Source organism: Ruditapes philippinarum, unplaced genomic scaffold, assembly GCF_026571515.1.
Source record: "Ruditapes philippinarum isolate M1 unplaced genomic scaffold, ASM2657151v2 ctg878_1_1_1_1, whole genome shotgun sequence".
NCBI lineage: Eukaryota > Metazoa > Mollusca > Bivalvia > Venerida > Veneridae > Ruditapes > Ruditapes philippinarum.
In genome coordinates this window covers 283,335-302,209 of record NW_026856248.1, presented here as the reverse complement: position 1 = coordinate 302,209, position 18,875 = coordinate 283,335, and the positions used below count along the sequence as shown (strand labels likewise).

The window sequence follows — 18,875 nt, the reverse complement described above, 5'->3', positions numbered from 1 at the left end:
AGATATTTTTGTTCCTAAAATTTTACAGGGATTATTTTAAAGAATGTCGAAACCAGCCCAGTGAATGAATTTTTTTATGTGTGTTTTCCATTTTTTCCCCATCATTCTATTCAATAAATCAAAACAATTTGTTTTTTACTTGTTTGTTTGTTTTTGAAACAGTATGGATTATATGTTTGAATTAAAGCAATGTTTGTTTGTTTTTCTCCTATAGCTTCTGAAATTATTTGACAAGGTTCAGCTTTTGGAATAAGGTTAAAGTTTTTTGTTCATAGACATCATGTAAGTGTCTGTTTCAATAACTAACTGCACTTGATGAAAAATTAGGAAGTGTGCATGTTTGTAACTAATTTACAGGATCTTGTTGTGGCATAGAGAGGAGGAAAAAAATATTGTTTAAAGTTTTACAAACTCTTTGGAGGTGGAATGTAAATGTTTGATGGGTAATTTAAAATTGGAAATATTTTGAACTTAAGTATCATTTTACTTTTTCTTCAAACATTTACTTTGTGAAAATGCTTTTTTTTTTAAATGTAGGAGTAGAATATTAAGGGTTAAATGCATTTTTATTTGATACATGTTTGGCGTTTTGAATTTTATATTTGATACCTATTTTATATTTTTTAATATCACTGAATATGAAGAGAATCAGTTGATTAATTGTTTTTCATATTTTTAATTTGAATTTCATGTTAGAAATTGGAAATAGAAAAAATGTCAAGAAAGAATTGACCACAAGTTTTTGTTTTATGTATAGAGTAACTTGAAACAATTCAAATATCAAGGGAATTTGTAAGAGAACATTTTTCATATAATAATTCAAATATCCTCTGTTAGAATTTGAACCTGAAATAAGATGATATCAAAGGAAGAAAATATTATGTGGCAGTATATACGTATCATATACCTCAGATCTTTTTTATTTTTTCAAAAAATTATAGGGAAGATAATTTTAGACTAACCAAAATAAACTAAAAATAATAATTTAAAAAAAAGTATTGAGAAAATTACATAACTGTATAAACTATTTCAGGAAAATGGGAAAGGTTGTGACATGCTATTGAAAGGAAGGAAATTGAAAAATGAAACATTCTTCATTGGACTGTGTTAATCTAGCTTCAACCTGCAGGATTTATAATTGTCTATCTCAGAAATGGTTTTATTTTATGAGTGGCTTGTGTTTTAATGATAATAACTAACAGGAGTGTTTAATGTATATTATATTTTCCAAGGGAATAGACAGGATATTAATTAAAAATTTGAGATTTCAAGACAAGATATACATATTTTGAGCAGAACAATAAGGAGAGTCAAAGCCTATTAAATGCTGCAACATATTGTAAACTCACAGGAAATAAATTGAAAATAAGCGAAAGAAAAGGATTACTAATTTTAGTCTTATTAATTTCTAAGGTGTGGTGATATTTTTAATTTAAAAAAACTTAAAGATTGCATAGAGACAGGTGCTTTATTAATTGATGCAAACGGGAATGATTTTGTGACAAAATGAAGGTATGGAGTCTCTCAGTGCTACAAGTTCTCTCAGGTAGGTCTTTGTTTCCATGGTAACTGTTGTTTTTTTGTTTATATACATATATCAGTACATATTAGTGCTAATATCTATAGATATCTCCTTAACAATGTCTTTTATCAGAATTTTTGTCATAATGTTTTCTGAGACCCAAGGATGTATCGTTAGATAAGAAAATTTTTACCCTTATACCCTTACATAACATGGCAAGTTTATTGCTTTAAATGTTATATATATGTAATTATCATGCTTGTGGGCATTAATCTGAGACCACTGGGGATTGAGGCATTTATAGAGGCTAGCTTCACCAGCATTGTTGTTCGATTTTGATTATAGGACTGAAAAATATTGCAAATGTCAAATAAATAAAAAAAAAGTTCATATGAATTTATTAACCATTATTATAATTATTGAATCAAAAGCAGCAAAGTTTTTTCTAAAATCATCATGAATGTACATGATCATGTAGTACATGAAAAATCGTTGAAAACATTTATTGGTCTCTTGTTGTTTTGGGCTTAAAAGCCCTTTGAGCATTTTATAAAATCAGGGTCTGATAAAAGAGGCACATAGTGTTCTTATGTTTTACAGTGTAACAAAATTTAATAAAATCTGCATATAAATGTTTTTTTGCATATACAAAATTGAAACAGAAGGGTTGAAATTGTTTTTTTGTACTAAAATGTACTTAAATAGAATTAACACTAAGGTTTAGACACTGGATAAGCATACACAATGATTGCTTTAAAAATGAATCCTTGGTTTTAAGATGTTTCTTTGATCCAAGAAAGTTCAAATGTTTAAAAGTCCTACTTTATGAAGTTATTTTCGTATGTGAACAAAGTTGTACTAAAACTTTAAGCCCTATTGGCACCACACAGCTTTTATTGTTTTCCTGTGAAATCCATATCAAATCAGTATTGCTGTTTAATATTTTATGTAGGTGTTATTGAGACATAAACATTAAAGTTTTAGCCACTGTTGGATAACCAGAATTATCTGTTTTTGTCATAAATTGAAATCAAAGTACCATCTTTTATCTTCAAAGCAACTTGAATCTAGACAATGTAAAGTTTATGAAAAAATATCAAGAATTACAAATAAGATGTAAATCTTTATAGTTTTTGCTAAGTCTTTACAAAAGGTACATTTTATTAAAAGCTTTGAATGTATAGAGCTGCTTTTTGGACAAAAATTATATAAAGGTAACTTACCATCTTACCTTTTAATCTCAAAATTGCTTTGATGTAAGAGTCAGACAAAATTACAATCAATGTATTATTTCTTTTGTTCTTTTTGGTCAATGTTCAAAATTGCAAGCAGCACATGCAATAGAACAATTTTGCATTTGATTAACTTCTTTGATTAAGCCTTCTTTAATGTGAATGGCATCTAAACAGTTAAGAGCAATTGAGTGAAGAACAATTTCAAAGTGCAGTGATGTGAATTACAATGAAAGGCAATGGAATGAATTTCAGTTCAGAGCAATTGAGTGAAGGGCATTTTAAAGTATAGTGGTGTGAATGGCATTGATGGAGTGAAATGGCAGTTAAATGGCAAGTAAGGACAGTGATGTGAGTGGTAATGATAGGAAACAGAGTGTTGGCAATTAAGGGAAATTGAGTGAAGGGCAATTTATGACTTATGTTGTGAATGTCAGTAAGGGACAGTGGTGTGTAGGGCAATTGAGTAAAGGGCAATTGGATGGAATTGAGTTAAGGACAATAAATGGAGTGAATGGCAAAAAAAAGCAATTCTGGATTTGTTCAAAGAGAAGAATGTGTTTCTTTTTTTACTTCCTTTACTCCTGAAAACGAAGATTAACCTGAATGAATGCCAGACATGGCTCAATTTTAGTCCAAGCATATTTTAAACAATTTTATTGTCATGTTATTTTAATTATTTTAAAAGAATTAACTTGTAAACTGTACATTTCTGATTTTCAAAATTCTATGGATTTGAAATTTTGTTCGTTTTAGATAAATTCCATTGTAGAATCTGACAGTAATAAAAATTCTATGCACTGTATGTCTATTGAAATATTCAGTAAAAGTTCAGCATTTGGTCTAAGTTTAGTAATGGTTGACCAACAAGGGATTTTGTGTCTGTCTGAAGCAATCTTATGTACAATTTATCAGACTGAATCAACTTTTATTGTGATTTAAGCCCTGGCTTCTTTAACAAGTTTTCAACTATAAGCCTTTGTATTATACCAAGTAAAAATGCCAGGAAAAGCTAACAAAATATTGTAATTAATCTTCTTCCAGACTGGGAAGAAGCCACTGAATTGGCTAATACAAAGCTGTATAACAGTGGACATAGCAATAATTCTTGATTACATCAGTTGCAGAAAGCATTGTGCCATTTGCAACACAGTTTGATAATTTTTAGTATCAAATTTACCACCTGATGATATTAGTGGTCTGTACCATAGTCCATACCATAGCGTAGTCATTTCCTTGTTTTTTTGTTGTTGTTTTTTTTTCATTCTGCAAAATTGCCCAGTTTTGCTGTAAACTTTTATTGCTTTCTCAATGCTAGGATTTCCCCCAAAGCATTAATAAAACGTCTATTGAATATTGAATATAAGGAACCAGTCATTATCTTTCTGGAATATTTACATAACAAACATGGTAAAATAGAGAGACTGTTTGACAGGTACAATAAAAGGAATGTTGAAACATACAGTTTTTTTAATTTACTGAAAACATTGAAGACAAACTATAATTTTCTCTGCAACTAGCGATAAAGGATTTTAAAGCTGAAGTTGTAACTACATATTTATAATTTCTGTATTATGGCTCTAAATAAATAAATAAAATCTTTCCGTCATACTTTGATAAGTTAGGAATGCAAACACAATTAAACTACTTAGGGGACACACTGACTGGAAGCTGCATAAGTCCAATATTTGTATGAAAAGTCCTAAGAAAGAGAAAACTCAGCATGACTATAGCACAAGAAACTGTAACTCTAAACAATGGATTGGCCATGCTGCTTTGAATTTGGGTCAGTCAATTTGAAGTTCAAGGACATTGTGAAAGTATCAAAATGCAAACATTGAATTAAATGCAGTTAAGAGCCTGGCACATACTCGGGTGCCACACCCAGTAGCAGTAAAAGCTAAAACGCTATCAAGACTTGTAAAATGTTGCTTAAAGTGAGATACTTTTAGACTAATTAGATACGTTGAAAAATAATTAAGATAATTAACTTGAGAAATTGATGAAAGACATTGATTATAAATGTTTTACATATTAATGTGAAATTAATGCTAGAAAAGATTCTAATGATTATTTTGTTAATGAAATTTGTTAATTACCAATTAAAGGAGTTTAAAGCTAAATATAAAAACACAGAAAAATGGGGAAAAACCTGATTAGTCATAATGAAGTTTAAAACCAAAAAACAAAAAAATGAAAAAAGTACCCGGTAAATGAAATTGACAAACTGTGTTCTTTTCTATTTGAATTTTTCTTTTTAAGAAGTATATACAGAAACAAATTAAGGTCAGTTTGCAATTTGAGGTGTTCAAGTCGATGAAACTAAACATGTTGATATTTATTAAGTTGCACTTTTGGCCCATGATGAGAAATTAGATTTTCCTGATTTAAAACACTATATTATACACAATTTCAACTGGATGAAGGGTGGTGGGTTTGACAGGGCTTGCATACACCACTGCCATCCATAAACACACTCCATTAAACCTTGCAAGCCTGCAACATTTTCAATAGTTGAATGTTAGCAATGTTTAAGTTTTCCTTTTTATGTTAACGAAACCAAAGAACTTCATAAAAGTCATTTACAGGAAAAGATGAAAAAGTTGTAAAATTTATGGAAGCTATTACTTGATCTTTTGTTGATTATGTATTTTAAATTCAGTAATAGATTTAACATTCCATTTAGCAATTACTATTTTTGAAATAAAATCTGAAATGTGTGGTATATCTATCTCTATGGTAACAAAATTGTCTCACAGTGAGCATCAGTCATGTTTTGATGTCTATTGACAGTTAAATGATGCTTTATTGCTCTGTTTATATCTCCAAAATGACTTTGCTTTGAATATTACATGAACTTTGAATTTAAAATAAGTGAGTTACAAATCTCACCAGGATAGGTTTTTTTATTTATTATGAACAAATGACAATACAAAACTACATAGTCTATGAATGCCAGGCTTCTCACATGACATTGACAATGACATGACTTTTTTTTGTCAAACTTGTAAAATGATGAAAATTCCTGGAAAATTTTATCACGAAATATCATATGTTGACATTTACATTATAGACACTGCAAAGGTCATTTGTTAAAATGAATGTTCATCTTTTACTGATGGAGGTAAGCTTCACCATTGCAACTCCTATGAGTCTTACATTTTGCAAGGCACTTCTTCTAATGAAAGGATTCAATGTGACCTGAAAGCGGAGAAAGTGAAAGTGATATGAAGTCAGCAATCATAACAACTATAGTGTCCAATTATCAGAACTTTTTTTAACTTGTTTTAAGAGAGACTGCTTAATAAGTAGATGAATTTACTGCTATTGAATTTTAAATTTTGAATTTGTTATTTTAGGGGTTTCCAAAGTAAAAAAAAAATGATAAGCAGTTGAGGAGATATAGCTTTATTCAGACTGCATAGATTTGGCTACACTAAATTATACCAAGGGAGTAAGAAACAGTAAGAAACACCGTTTTAATGCATTTATCTTTCAACAGTAAATGAGTGCATGGTGAAAACTGGAATAAGTTAACTTTTAAAATGTTTAAGTAAACTTTATCATTTAAATAAAATTCAATTTAATCTTAATTTTGTATTCCAAGAAAAGCCCAAGAAATTCAGAATCAGAAAACTTTTATTATCTTTTTAGTGAACATCTGAGAATTGTTCAAATTGTTAACAAGATAATGTTCTATATTTAGCATTGTTCTAGATTTTATTATAATAAAACTTGTATTTTTTTTATTTTTTATTTCATCTAAAGCATAGCAGTGCACACAAGAGAGACTGCTGTGTAAAACTGCAACATGCAAATTGAAACTAAATATAAACCTTTAGAATTTATTAAGTACTATTTTGTTAAAAATTATTTTGAAATCTATCTTTCAAATTTATTTAATTCTTGCAGGAGTTGGTTAGGGCATATTTTTTTCAGAGTGAAGTCTTGAACTAAAGTTTAAAGAAATCTGTAATCAATTTTAGATAGATTAGTTTCTATTCATTAACAGTTAAGTTCTCTAGAAAAACTGAAAAGTTAAATTCTTCTTTTGGATAAGAGTTTAATCACGAAGTGTTAGTTAAAACCTGTGGGACATTTAAAGGAAAACATGACATAATTATGTGAATACAGAGGTAGCTTCTCAAATTTTAGCCTGGACATCTGTTCATACATGTAGCTCTACACATCTGTGCATATTGAGGGCTGCTCAGTTTTAGCCAGCACATTCATGCATAATGACTGCTCAGTTTTAGCCAGCACAGCTGTGCATAATAATGACTGTTCAGCTTTAGACAGCACATCTGTGTATACTGGTGACTGCTCAGTTTTAACCAGCACAGCTGTACATGAGAATGGCTGCTCAATTTTTGCCAGCACAGCTATGCATAATAATGACTGCTCAATTTTAGCCAGCACAGCTGTGCATAATAATAAATGCTCAATTTTAGCCAGCATAGCTGTGCATAATAATGACGGCTCAATTTTAGCCAGCACAGCTGTGCATACAGGTGGCTGCTCAATTTTAGCGAGCACATCTGTGCATAATAATAACTGCTCAATTTTAGTCAGCACATTTGTGCATAATAATGACTGTCTGATTTTAGCCAGCACAGCTGTGCATAATAATGACTGCTCAATTTTAGCCAACACATCTGCAGACATACTAGTGGTTGTCAAAATTTAGCCTGCACATCTGCAGACATACTAGTGGTTGTTAAAATTTAGCCTGCACATCTGAGCCTGTTCTCTATACATACTAGTGGTTTCTCAATTTTAGCATGGACATCAGTGTGCAAATGATCAGAATGTTTGTAGGGATTGCTCAATTTTAATCTTCTTGCATGCTGCACATTTTTGTAGTATGACATCAATTTGTTATACCACTGACTCTGCTCAGTTATAAGCCTTTTGAAATTAAAACACCGATAAATAACAAAGTACATTCCAAAATTGAAGGCAAGTAAAAACATTATACAAATTTGACATGGTGTTGAAAGTGTCACAATTCGTGTCAATCTTGTCATGATATGCATTTGTTGCATCATAAAAACAATTCACACAATAGCGTTAATGGACCATTTGAGTACTGCATCCATTTGAAATTCCCAGATACAGTTAAACATCACAGAATAAATATTTTCTGTAATCTTATACTATAGAAAAACAGTATCAGTTTTATATGATCGCTTTTGTTGCGGATTTTTTGTGTGATATTTATGTATTTTCTCAGTGTACCCTGCCAATACTGCACTCAGTACTCTGGGGAGCAATATGGTAAAATCTTGTAACTTCTTTTGCCTCTTTAACCATATTGGGTGAATATTAAAAGGCAATATGCCACTGGCTCAGTCTTGTTATTCCTTACGGTTTTGTGAATGAATTGAGGAAGCTCTTCAATGGAACAGGAAACAGCATTTTCTATGATACTTTATAAGGGAGTTGCTGCCATTCGGTTGATAGTAAGAACATGTTTATTTCAAGATTTAATTGTGGGAAATCTGTGAATTAAAAGAGCTAAGGAGTGTTTAAGAATCCAATATTCTCAATCACTTAACGCCATCCTACCAACATCAAATAAGAAGGCATTGCAGTGATGCAGTTGAACTGTGTTAATTCTACATGGGCTGTTTCTTTTGATTGTACATATATTGGCAAAGCTGAATAAATTGTTTTGTCTCACCAACAATGTAATGAATGCATGTTCAATACTGGTAGTGGAAGGACCTCAGGTGCCCTTTCATGCATTATATCAGACTCAAGTTGGCAACTGAATAAAACAACCAACCATTCATAAAGCTTTTGCTGGAATCTTCTTTCCACGAAAGAATTTATAGTTCCTGACAAAAGTCGAATCCATGAAGGTAAAGGAGGGGCAAGTTGGTTGAAATTAGCAACCTTTACCTTTTGTCAATGAAGGCAACATTAAAAGCCACTATTAAGTTTGTTCAGTTTTACAAATGGCCAAAAACGTGACATTTTATTTTTGATCAAGATCTCAATTTTCTAGGCTAAGATCAAAATGTAAATCTTTGTTGGCTATAAATAATTCTTTAAAAGGTCAGAGTACTAAAAACATCTGAAGTTATAACTTTTTATTAGCAGTTTCCTTCCTTTTCTTATATAGTGAATATTACAATCAGCAGAATTTCCTTTCTTCTGTGGTTGCTCTAATACTTTTGTTTATTAAAAACTGAAAAATTAATTCAAAAACAGTTTTGGCATTTTAATATTATGTTTTATAGGTATGAATATATATTAGAGGTTTCCATTAGATATAGATTGATGGTGAGTTATAACAGGGTACTAAATTTAGAAATACAATGTTATTTAAAACTTCATATCAGTTTGTCTGACACTTTCCAAGAGAGGAAAATCATACATTTTTAATTGTTCCCAGTATGGATTCTAAGTTTATTTATACTACCCTTCCCTTTTTCTAGCCAATAAATCTAATAGCTCGAGCATTCAATGAAATTGAAAAAAAAAATTGAAAAAAAAAAGAAAATAAATAAATCCAATACCAAGTCATGCAATTGCAAACAGACTGGGGACCATCATCATTTCTTTCATGTCTTGTGTTATAACTAGACTAGTTCCATCATAATTTTCATGAGAAGAAACACAAGGAAGAAATGTGAAAGAAACTGGTCAGACACAAAACCAGTCCATCGATAATGTCAGCAAATACAATTTAGGAAAGGGTCACAATTCTGACATCGGCAAACACTGTTTCCGCCATTAGATAATTGTGTTAGTTTCAACAGGAGAAGGGTTTAAATCAATTATCGTTATCGTATCATCCATGTAATTTGAAACTCTTTATTGAATTCTTAGCTTGGCATGCAATTTGAGTCCGAGGATTAAATTTCCCAACTCAAGAAATATGATGTTAATGAAAATAAACAAAGTTATATAGTGAGAGTAGATAGATATATTTATATTTATTGTTGGAATCGGAATCATTGGGTAATCATGCGATCATTATCCTATAAGGTAAAACTATTTTTTGTGCATACAGCAGAAGTGCAATTATAGGAATTCAGTCTTTACACATATAGTTATAAGTCCCCTTATGGCTGAGGGGTTGCCGTAATCAGAATTGCAGTCAACGTTTATCCCTGCTTAATCAAAGCTAGAGGGTACAAATGACCGTAGTCTATGCATCTCTTGGCTCCAGGAGGTGAGGTGGTTTTGAACTCTGGTGTTGTTTTTTAAGTTTGTAACACCCGAGGACAGCCAGAATCATCCATCCTGCTTTTGCGCCATATGACTTAAATTGTGTTGTTGCGCCGCAAAACAAAACAAACAAAGAGGTCTTTGTCTGATCTTGAATAACGTACAATGCCAGCTCACAATACACAATCTGATCTTGTTTTGAATATATTTTGTGCCTTTTAAGTATGATCCATAGTATTTATTCTTTTACCAGCTGAATGTTAAGTGGTGATTATATCTTGCCTATAATAAATAACACCATTTTAACTAGACGCCACTGCCAGTCTGTATCATCGCACAATCTGACCAGAATCTACAATTCTCACAGCCCAAAGTGTTCATATTTTTATCAAGAATCCCTTGTATTTACATATGGACAATTCTAGATTTAAAGCATATCAAGTCATAGTTATACAAATTTAGGGTGATATTACTTTAGGGCAAGATGGAGATTCCATTAAAAGCTTTGGGAGTAAAATCTGACATGGGAAGATGGCCGAAGAAAGAGCCAGTAAGATTTAGTTTGTATACAAATTTAGCATTGTATTAGTACTATAGGGCAAAATAGAGCATTGAGAGTAGAGTTGGGTACCGCCAGAAAGAAAATACCACGGTATACCACGGTTTTTTCCTAAAAACCACGGTATAAACCACGGTATACCACAAATTTTCATTGTACGCTATAGGTTAATTTTTATCTCTAAAATAAGTATCAAGGTAGGCTGGTATAGAATTTCAAATATTAAATTTAAGCAGATCTATAAAATACAGATTAATCAAAGCATCATTTAACTTTTTTCAATCAGGTACTTTCGCATGTTGACTATCATAAATTAATTGGGTCATGGATCAGTTCTTGTTGTTTTTTTATTATTACATATTGGTCTCTTTCAACATTTAACAACTGTTATATAAATTGCATAGTTAAAATGGAAAAATAAAATGTTTTTATTGCTTACTGATTTATAAAATAATAGGTCAAATGCACGATAGCCGATGACAAATATTTATTTGTCGGTTAATTTTATAACAGAGTCCCAGCTGCTATTTGTAAATTTTTTATTGCAAGGGCTAAGTATTTAATTAATCTGTGTCAGAAACCAAAACAAACATGTACCCCAAAAGCAAATTAAAATTATCACATAGAAAACAGCTGACCATGTTACTGCTTAAATAATATTCATTAGTTGAACGAACATTACTTTTAATCCAGTTTCTACGCCGTTCTATAATTAGTTAATTGCCATGCGCATGCAGTAAGTGCGTGACGTAAGGAAAACCCCTAGCCTGATTGGTCGCTATTTATATAAATACTTAAAATAGTAACACCCTAATTTTAAGCAAGGAATGCCCTCATGAATTATCAAATTTTACGATTAGTTTTCGTATCAAATAAGCGATATTTGGACAAGTAAATGTAAGTCGACAATTCTTGCTTCTTCAACTGAGATCATGCAAGTCGACAGTTCTGGCTTACATGCGGTAATCGATAAAGCATTCAATTTTCGCTAAGAACTATCGAAGAATGATAACAGTCGGCGAAAGTTGTTTGCAAAAAGGTTAACTCAAAGAAACATTGACATATACAACAGAAAAAGTTTTTTTATTTAGTACATTTTACGGATCTGTAATTGCTTTAAATTAGAGTTAAAGTACCGGTTTTCCAGGTCTGTACCGCGGTACGTACCACAGATGTCTCGGACCGTGGTTTACTGGTATACCGGTTAAACCACGCACCTCTAATTGAGAGTAAAATCTGACATGTGGAATAGCAACAGGTGGAGATAGCAATATAAAGAGCCTGAGTAAGATTTAGTTTGTATACAAATTTAGCATTGTATTACTAAAGGGCAAAATGGAGATTCAATCTAGAGCATTTGGAAGTAAAATCTGACATTGGGAGAAGGCGACAAGTGGAGATGGTCATACAAAGAGCCAGCAAGATTTAGTTTGTATACAAATTTAGCATTGTATTATGTACTAAAGTGCAAAATGGAGATTCCATTTAGAGCATTGAGAGTAAAACCTAGGTGGAATAGGCAACAAGTGGAGATGGCCAAAGAAAGGGCCAGTAAGATTTAGTTTGTATACATATTTAGTATTTATTACAGTATTACAAATTTAGCAATGTATTACATACTATAGGGCAAAATGGAGATTCCATCTAGAGCATTGAGAGTAAAATCTGACATGGGGAGAAGGTGACAATTGGAGATCATCATCCATACAAAGACCCAGTATGATTTAGCCTGTTACTAAGCTTTATTGTGAATGTAGTAACAACCTATGCCCATCCAGCAATATTGTAAGATATACATTTACAAGTAACAATATCAATAAACAAGGAACAAATAGAAAACTATTTTAAGACTGAGATGAATTATGGGGGCATCATATATTTGAGTATCTTATTATCTGCCTTCTCGTTTACATTTTGTAAATATTCTTGTATGATCTTTGCCAATAATTTTATGACTGGAACAATGTTTTTCAATGTTTTTGCCAGAAAGTGAATATTTTATCTACTGTATATGAATTTTGAATGAGTCCTACTAACTTACTAAGCTTAGTTTCACCATATTCACATTTCTGAAATAAGTTTATGCAGTATTCAATTTCTACACAATTGTTTATTAGGCAACATAGTATTTTTGTAAGACATTTTCATGGAAATTTAGATATGAAAACAAATAAATAAATTTATATAAGTTCCACTCCACAATTATTCTCCTTAAGATCTACTCCATTGAAAATTGCAAAGAGTAATGGATATATTTGCAATAAATCAATGTTACTAATTTGTTCCTTAATGTCACCTGACATCCTGGAGTTTTTAATGCTAATTATATCAAAATTTTATCTCAATTGATTGTGAGTTAAAAAAAAAACAACCTGCAGTGGGAATGCTCACCATTTCTTCATTGTTAATAGAAAATGATGCTAGAAAGCTATGATTTTCATGCCATATCTCAAGAGTGTGTTTGTTATGGAAACGCTTTTCCTTTAGACAAGCAGGTTGATATGAGCAGCTCTGACAGATTCTTAGCAGCAATGGGCCGTGATATGACAGGATAGAATATGATAGCATATGATGATCATGTCATTAATATGTTAGCAAAGATGTAATTGTCAAGCCTTTGCACAGGCAATTTGATGAAGACTTTAGTACTAAAAATGTTATCACAGAGAACGATCAAGCCAGAAAATTGAACAAGAGTGTGAGGCATGTAATTGGAAGCTAGTCAGCCAAGCTGCCGTGCCAAACTGTGTAAAATATAAACATTGTAAGGTTTTGATTCCAGAGCAGGCTGTATGTATCAAGGGCACAAAGTTATACTGTCTTAAATGTTTAATTGGTTCAACACAGTTAATGTTATTGTGTTAATTTAAATAATTACTGCTTTGTAATTAAATAACATGATTGTTATGTATTTTCTTTTCCCTGCTAATTTTTGTAGTGTATCTGCTTGATATTGAATTTAGTCTAAATATTTTTATTTTGGTTTGATCTGAGGAAAGTTTACTAGAAACACTCTGTAACTTTACATTCTGGATGTGTCAGTACTGTGCATCTGAAAAAAAAACCACAAAAAAACCCCCAAAAAATATGGTTGTAACAAAAGTAGGTCATGACCTTCATTAAGATCATGGGGTGAGAGGTAGCCACTCTGACCCTTCGGCCATCTTAAAGCTCAATTTGAAACTATCAAAATAATAAAAAAAAGTGATTTGATCAAAAGTGCTTATTTTAAATTGAGCAGGCAACAGTTTTAAATCTGGTCAAAGTTCACAATTGTGCAGGCAGCATGGCTGAGTGGTTAAGGTAATGGACAAGTAATCTAAGGATTGCTGGCATGGGCTCAAACCTCTAAGTGTTAGGAGCAAACCATTGTTTCCTTGTGCAAGAAACTACACTCATTTCTTAGTATTGGTTGGTTCCTCAGGAGAAACGGTTTCGAGAGAGTTTCAATAAGCTCATAGCTTTCAACACATTCAAACTAAAAAAAAAATCATATAAACTAATTATGCAGGCTGACATGTCACTTTACTGTTGGCTAAATGAAAGATAAGCCTTTTTTGTGGCAGCATTCATATACTTAAAGTGGTTCATTTTCATGTCTGATTCTAATGTAAATTATGCTTTTCTATAAATTCAAGATGCCAAAAAGAACAAGAATTATGGTTTCCTTTACTGCACATTAATTACATGGTGTTTTATGAACAATAAATTACAAGAATTCCTGTTATAACTTCATGTTCATAAATAATGTCTCATAATTAAAGCATTATAACCAAATAACTTGCATATAAAACATTCTTGAATATTTCTCGTCATGTAATATACTCATCATGGAATATAATTAAACAGAGGGTATTCCTGATCTTCGATTATGGATTTGAAAGCATGGCTCTTGATTGAAGTATTATGGTTTCAGGGATACCTGTGCTATTAGAAGAATGTTGTTTTTGTCTGCAATTAATGTTGTTCATTTTTTGTGCAGATTACTACTTGCTATATAATGTAAAATGAAGGTATATATTTACATTGGGTGCAACCACTTAAGCAAATGCAATTTTCAGTATCTTGTATAAGTAGTTTTGAGTTTTTTTTGTGAGCAAAAGAGAAAAAAAAACCCAACAAAATGTCAACTAAAAGTATGCTTGAATTTGCTAATATTGACAGAAATAGTTGTAGCGATGAATAGTATTTTGATGATTTTTTTTTTAAAGCAACTGTTGAACATGGTCTGTCAACAGTGCCAAAATTACCAATTATTGAAGAATGTGTACAGATTTGTTATTTTGTGTTATATCCTGTCAATTAAGAAAATTAGAGAGTTTTTTTAATAAGTAGAAATATGCTTATTAGACTAAAATATGAAATTTGTTGGTTTTGTTTAGGAGGGAGGGGGCAACTGTGGTGTGCATGTTTTACTATCTATTATATAACTTGGGGGACATTTTCCATTATTAATTTTACTTGCAGGATGTATTAATTTGTTATTGAATTATTATTGCGTCAGCAAGTATAAGATACAAAATGTGCACAAAGAAATTAATTCATGAATTTATGACGAGATATTCATTATTGTTAATAGAAAACATGCTATAGATTGTCATAGTAGCATCTGATACAGATAGGATGTTGATTTAATGAATTTTGTATATTTGTTGTGCTTTATAAATTGTATAGCTATACTTCAGGTATATTTACACACAAATACTATTTTCTGTTAAACCCAACAATTTGCAATAAAAAATAGAGAATAAGGTGACGTTTCCCCCCCCCCCCCCCCCCCCCACAAAAAAACAAACAAAAAAACAACAAACAAAAGTAAGGTAAGGTGATGTCCACTGAACACAGCCCCCCCCCCCACAAAATAAACAAGGTAAGGTGACGTTCACAGAACACAGCCCCCTCCCCCACAAAATAAACAAGGTAAGGTAACATTCACAGAACACAGACCCCTTCCCCCACAAGGGTGACGTTTACAGAACACAGCCCCCTCCCGAACAAGGTAAGGTGACGTTCACAGAACACAGCCCCTCTCCACCATAAAAAAAAAACAAGGTAAGGTGATGTTCACAGAACAAAGCCCCCCTCCCCTGCAAAATAAACAAGGTAAGGTAACATTCACAGAACACAGACCCCTTCCCCAACAAGGGTGACATTCACAGAACACAGCCCCCCTCCCAAACAAGGTAAGGTGACATTCACAGAACACAGCCCCCCTCTCCCACAAGTAAAAGTCACGTTCACAGAACACAGTCCCCAAGGGTAAACAAGCTACACTGGAAAGGAACCTGATCGTGAACTGAAGACAAAGAGCAATTGATAAAGTACATTTCTATTCAACAACTTAAAAGAATATATAGGAAGCAGACATTTCACCAAAACTTGTTTCCAAATTATATAATTTTCCTGAAAAGAACACACCAATAGATCCATCATGTTATTGTATATCTTGTCAATTTGGTAAATTTGCACAATTTGCATGATGGTGTACATACCATGGGAGACGAAGTTAGCTTCAAATATTGACTCTTTAAATGAATTTGTCTGAACAATGCTGGTGAATATATCGCTTTAGCTCAGACATTTAGTGAATATTTCTCAGCCTAGATTGTATATTTCTGATACCTACCCTGGCTTTAATGGTTCTCACAGACAGTAGAAAGATTGATACTGCCCAAAAAGTATTAAATCTGAAAAATGATTCTTTTTAAAACATACTGTTGCTGCTTTATCATGATGTTTTTGAGGCATACCTTACTTATAAGCTGTAAAGATTTCCGTGGAGGAAAAAAACTGTCAGACTGGCAATAACATACAGCCTGACTACAAACTCTCAAAATCCTCGTGTGACACATCTTGGTCTGATCATCTAAACAGAAACAGAGTACATGGATGTATGGAGCGGTGAGTTTGAAACCTATGCACTGCTAAATTTAATCACACACAAAAAGTAGGGTTTAGATACATTCCTAGGGGTACAAATGTCAAGGTCATTGTTGACGATAAATTAATTGAATTGACTTTGGGGGGGGGGCAGAAAACTTTTACTGAACTTCACAACTTCAAAAATAAAATAAATAGGTTGAGTAACGCATTGTGAGCAGTAGAACAATGTGAAGCTTTCAAACGGTATATAAGTTGGTTTTGGAAAAACCCACTTTTGCCGAATTGCGAATAACATCATTTCTATTCACAGGTAATGGTGTGCTATAATTCATCCATGAGAAGCAATTAAAGTCATTAAGGGTACAGAAACTTTTCCAAGGACTCTATTAGTGCTCTTAGTAAACTTTAACACAGTTATTGTTTAAGTGTTAGTTGATATATATATTCAGACACAGTCAATAAATAACATAATTGCTTTGTTATTTCATGGTACAAAGACATCGGTTTTTGCTGGAAATGATATACTGACTTTTAGTGTCAATGTAATAAGAAAACTATAAAATATGTAGCACTTCAGAATATCTTCATTGCTACTTACTATTACAATGGGTTTTTTTTTAACAAGTGGTGCAAAGAATAATTTTTTTTTTTCAACATTCCTGTAAATGAGAATTGCTTCACCCTCAACCTGCTAAAATTTTTTAATGGCCTTGCCCTGTTATGAATTTCTAACAGCTCAAACTTAATAAGCAAGGGATTTATTTATGTAATTGTTACATAGTAAAAAACTTATTAAGCATCTAGAAGTACGGTATGTTTCTGGTAAAAAAAAATCATAGATATTTTACTGGCTGATTTTGTGTAATAGATTAATAGATTTACCTATCTTTTTCTAAGTTTAAGGGTCCATAATGTTGATACAAAATACCAACACAGTGCACTGTGAGTCTGGTAAGACTGCATGGTTGTGCAGACTGGCCTGGCTTTATACTGACTTTATAAAGCTATTCACGTTTGGTTCCAGGTGGTTATATAATTTATAGGTTTAGATGATCTGGCTGCCATATTGGTGGCATAAATGGTTGGCATCCTCAGGTCTTGAAAAAAGTGACCAACACTCAAAGAATTTAAAGAAGAAATGTATAATCCAGTTAATAAAGAGATTAATTTATTCTGTAAGATCATGAGTAAAGTCAGACCAGCTTTCAAAAGAAATGATAGATGTAGTATGCCATTTGTTATAATACAATTTATAACTATATTTCATTCTGTTATTCCTTCGCCTTGAACATGTGAGTGTTTTGTCATTCAAATGTAGGAAATATGTACATGTAGAACACTTATTCAATTCACTGCTTGGTATAAGTTAATACAGAGTTTAGTTCAATTATATTTAAAGGTAAAAGCTTATAGAAACTCTCAACTCCATTCCCAGGAACCAACCATTTATAAGGGATGAATATACAGTTTAAACAATGGCTTACTCCTGATGAGATATGAACCTTCTTGGCCAGCAATCCTTAAATGACTAGTCCGAGACATGTTAACCACTTGGCCATGCTTCCTCTAAACTGTATGTTTTTTTTGTCAAAATTCTAAATACCTTGGTAGTTTGCCTTATTATTCCTGATTTATCATTGTTTTACATAATATAGGTTTTACATGATATGTATTTCTCAGACCAACAGGCTGGTATTTGCAGCATTTCTTTGAAATGGAATTTCACACATCTTGACAACTGTGCTTCAGTTGCTAATGTGTTCATATATCATAATAAAAGAAAATATGGTCTTTTGCTTTAAAACAATACTTTTATAAAAATGAATAAAAGTTTAAACCAAAGGCTAAATGTAGACTGATTATTATAGGATTTTCTATATATCTCGAGGACCTTCACTTAAAATTTACATTATGTCCTGCCTTGGGGGGGGGGGACTTTTACCACTGTATTATTTTGAAAGCAGTCTTTTCCTGAAGCGGTCTTTTTCCAGATCATATGTTCTTCAATAAGACGAATGTTGGCAGAGTAACTTTCTGGTACAAGTCTAGATAATGAAACCTTATAAGGTTATAATTGATTTGTAAGTGCTGGTAATTTCAGTGTTTGAGATATGAACTTGTCTTACTGGATGTTACAACGCACTTATTTGATAGAAATAATTGGTACTTCTTCTCGAAGAGGATTATTTTAGTGTGGAGGAATTGTATATTTAATTGCAAATTTTATTGCAACTTTTATGGGAAAACTTGATTTCCGTTAATCTAATGTGGGCAAAATAGGAGGGGGGATGATTATCAATTGCTGCAATTGTTTAAAGTAATTAAATCTTTGTATGGTGTTAGAATTTTATGTTCATGCAGTCATGACAAGTGTTTAAATGAAATGTTGTCTTTAACAGGAGACAGAATTCTAATACAATGTATTAAATCCTGGTATGGTTAGAACATACAGCTTAGCAGCAGAGGTATAATAGGGAAAAGTTTTTTTTACAGCATAGGT

At 32.0% G+C, this 18,875-nt stretch overlaps 1 protein-coding gene across 5 annotated transcripts in view; it reads left to right on the top strand.

The window, feature by feature from the left end:
* Nucleotides 1-18,875, top strand: part of LOC132745946 (uncharacterized) — a 266,554-nt gene that overhangs the window by 86,024 nt on the left and 161,655 nt on the right. For 2 of the 5 annotated variants that reach the window (XM_060734968.1, XM_060734967.1), the window contains exon 2: nucleotides 1,034-1,546. The exons of the other annotated variants lie outside the window; for them this stretch is intronic. In XM_060734968.1, the coding sequence (XP_060590951.1) occupies nucleotides 1,507-1,546 (40 nt within the window). In that variant the 5' untranslated portion in view covers nucleotides 1,034-1,506. The remainder of the gene's footprint in view (nucleotides 1-1,033; nucleotides 1,547-18,875) is intronic. 5 annotated transcript variants of the gene reach the window in all.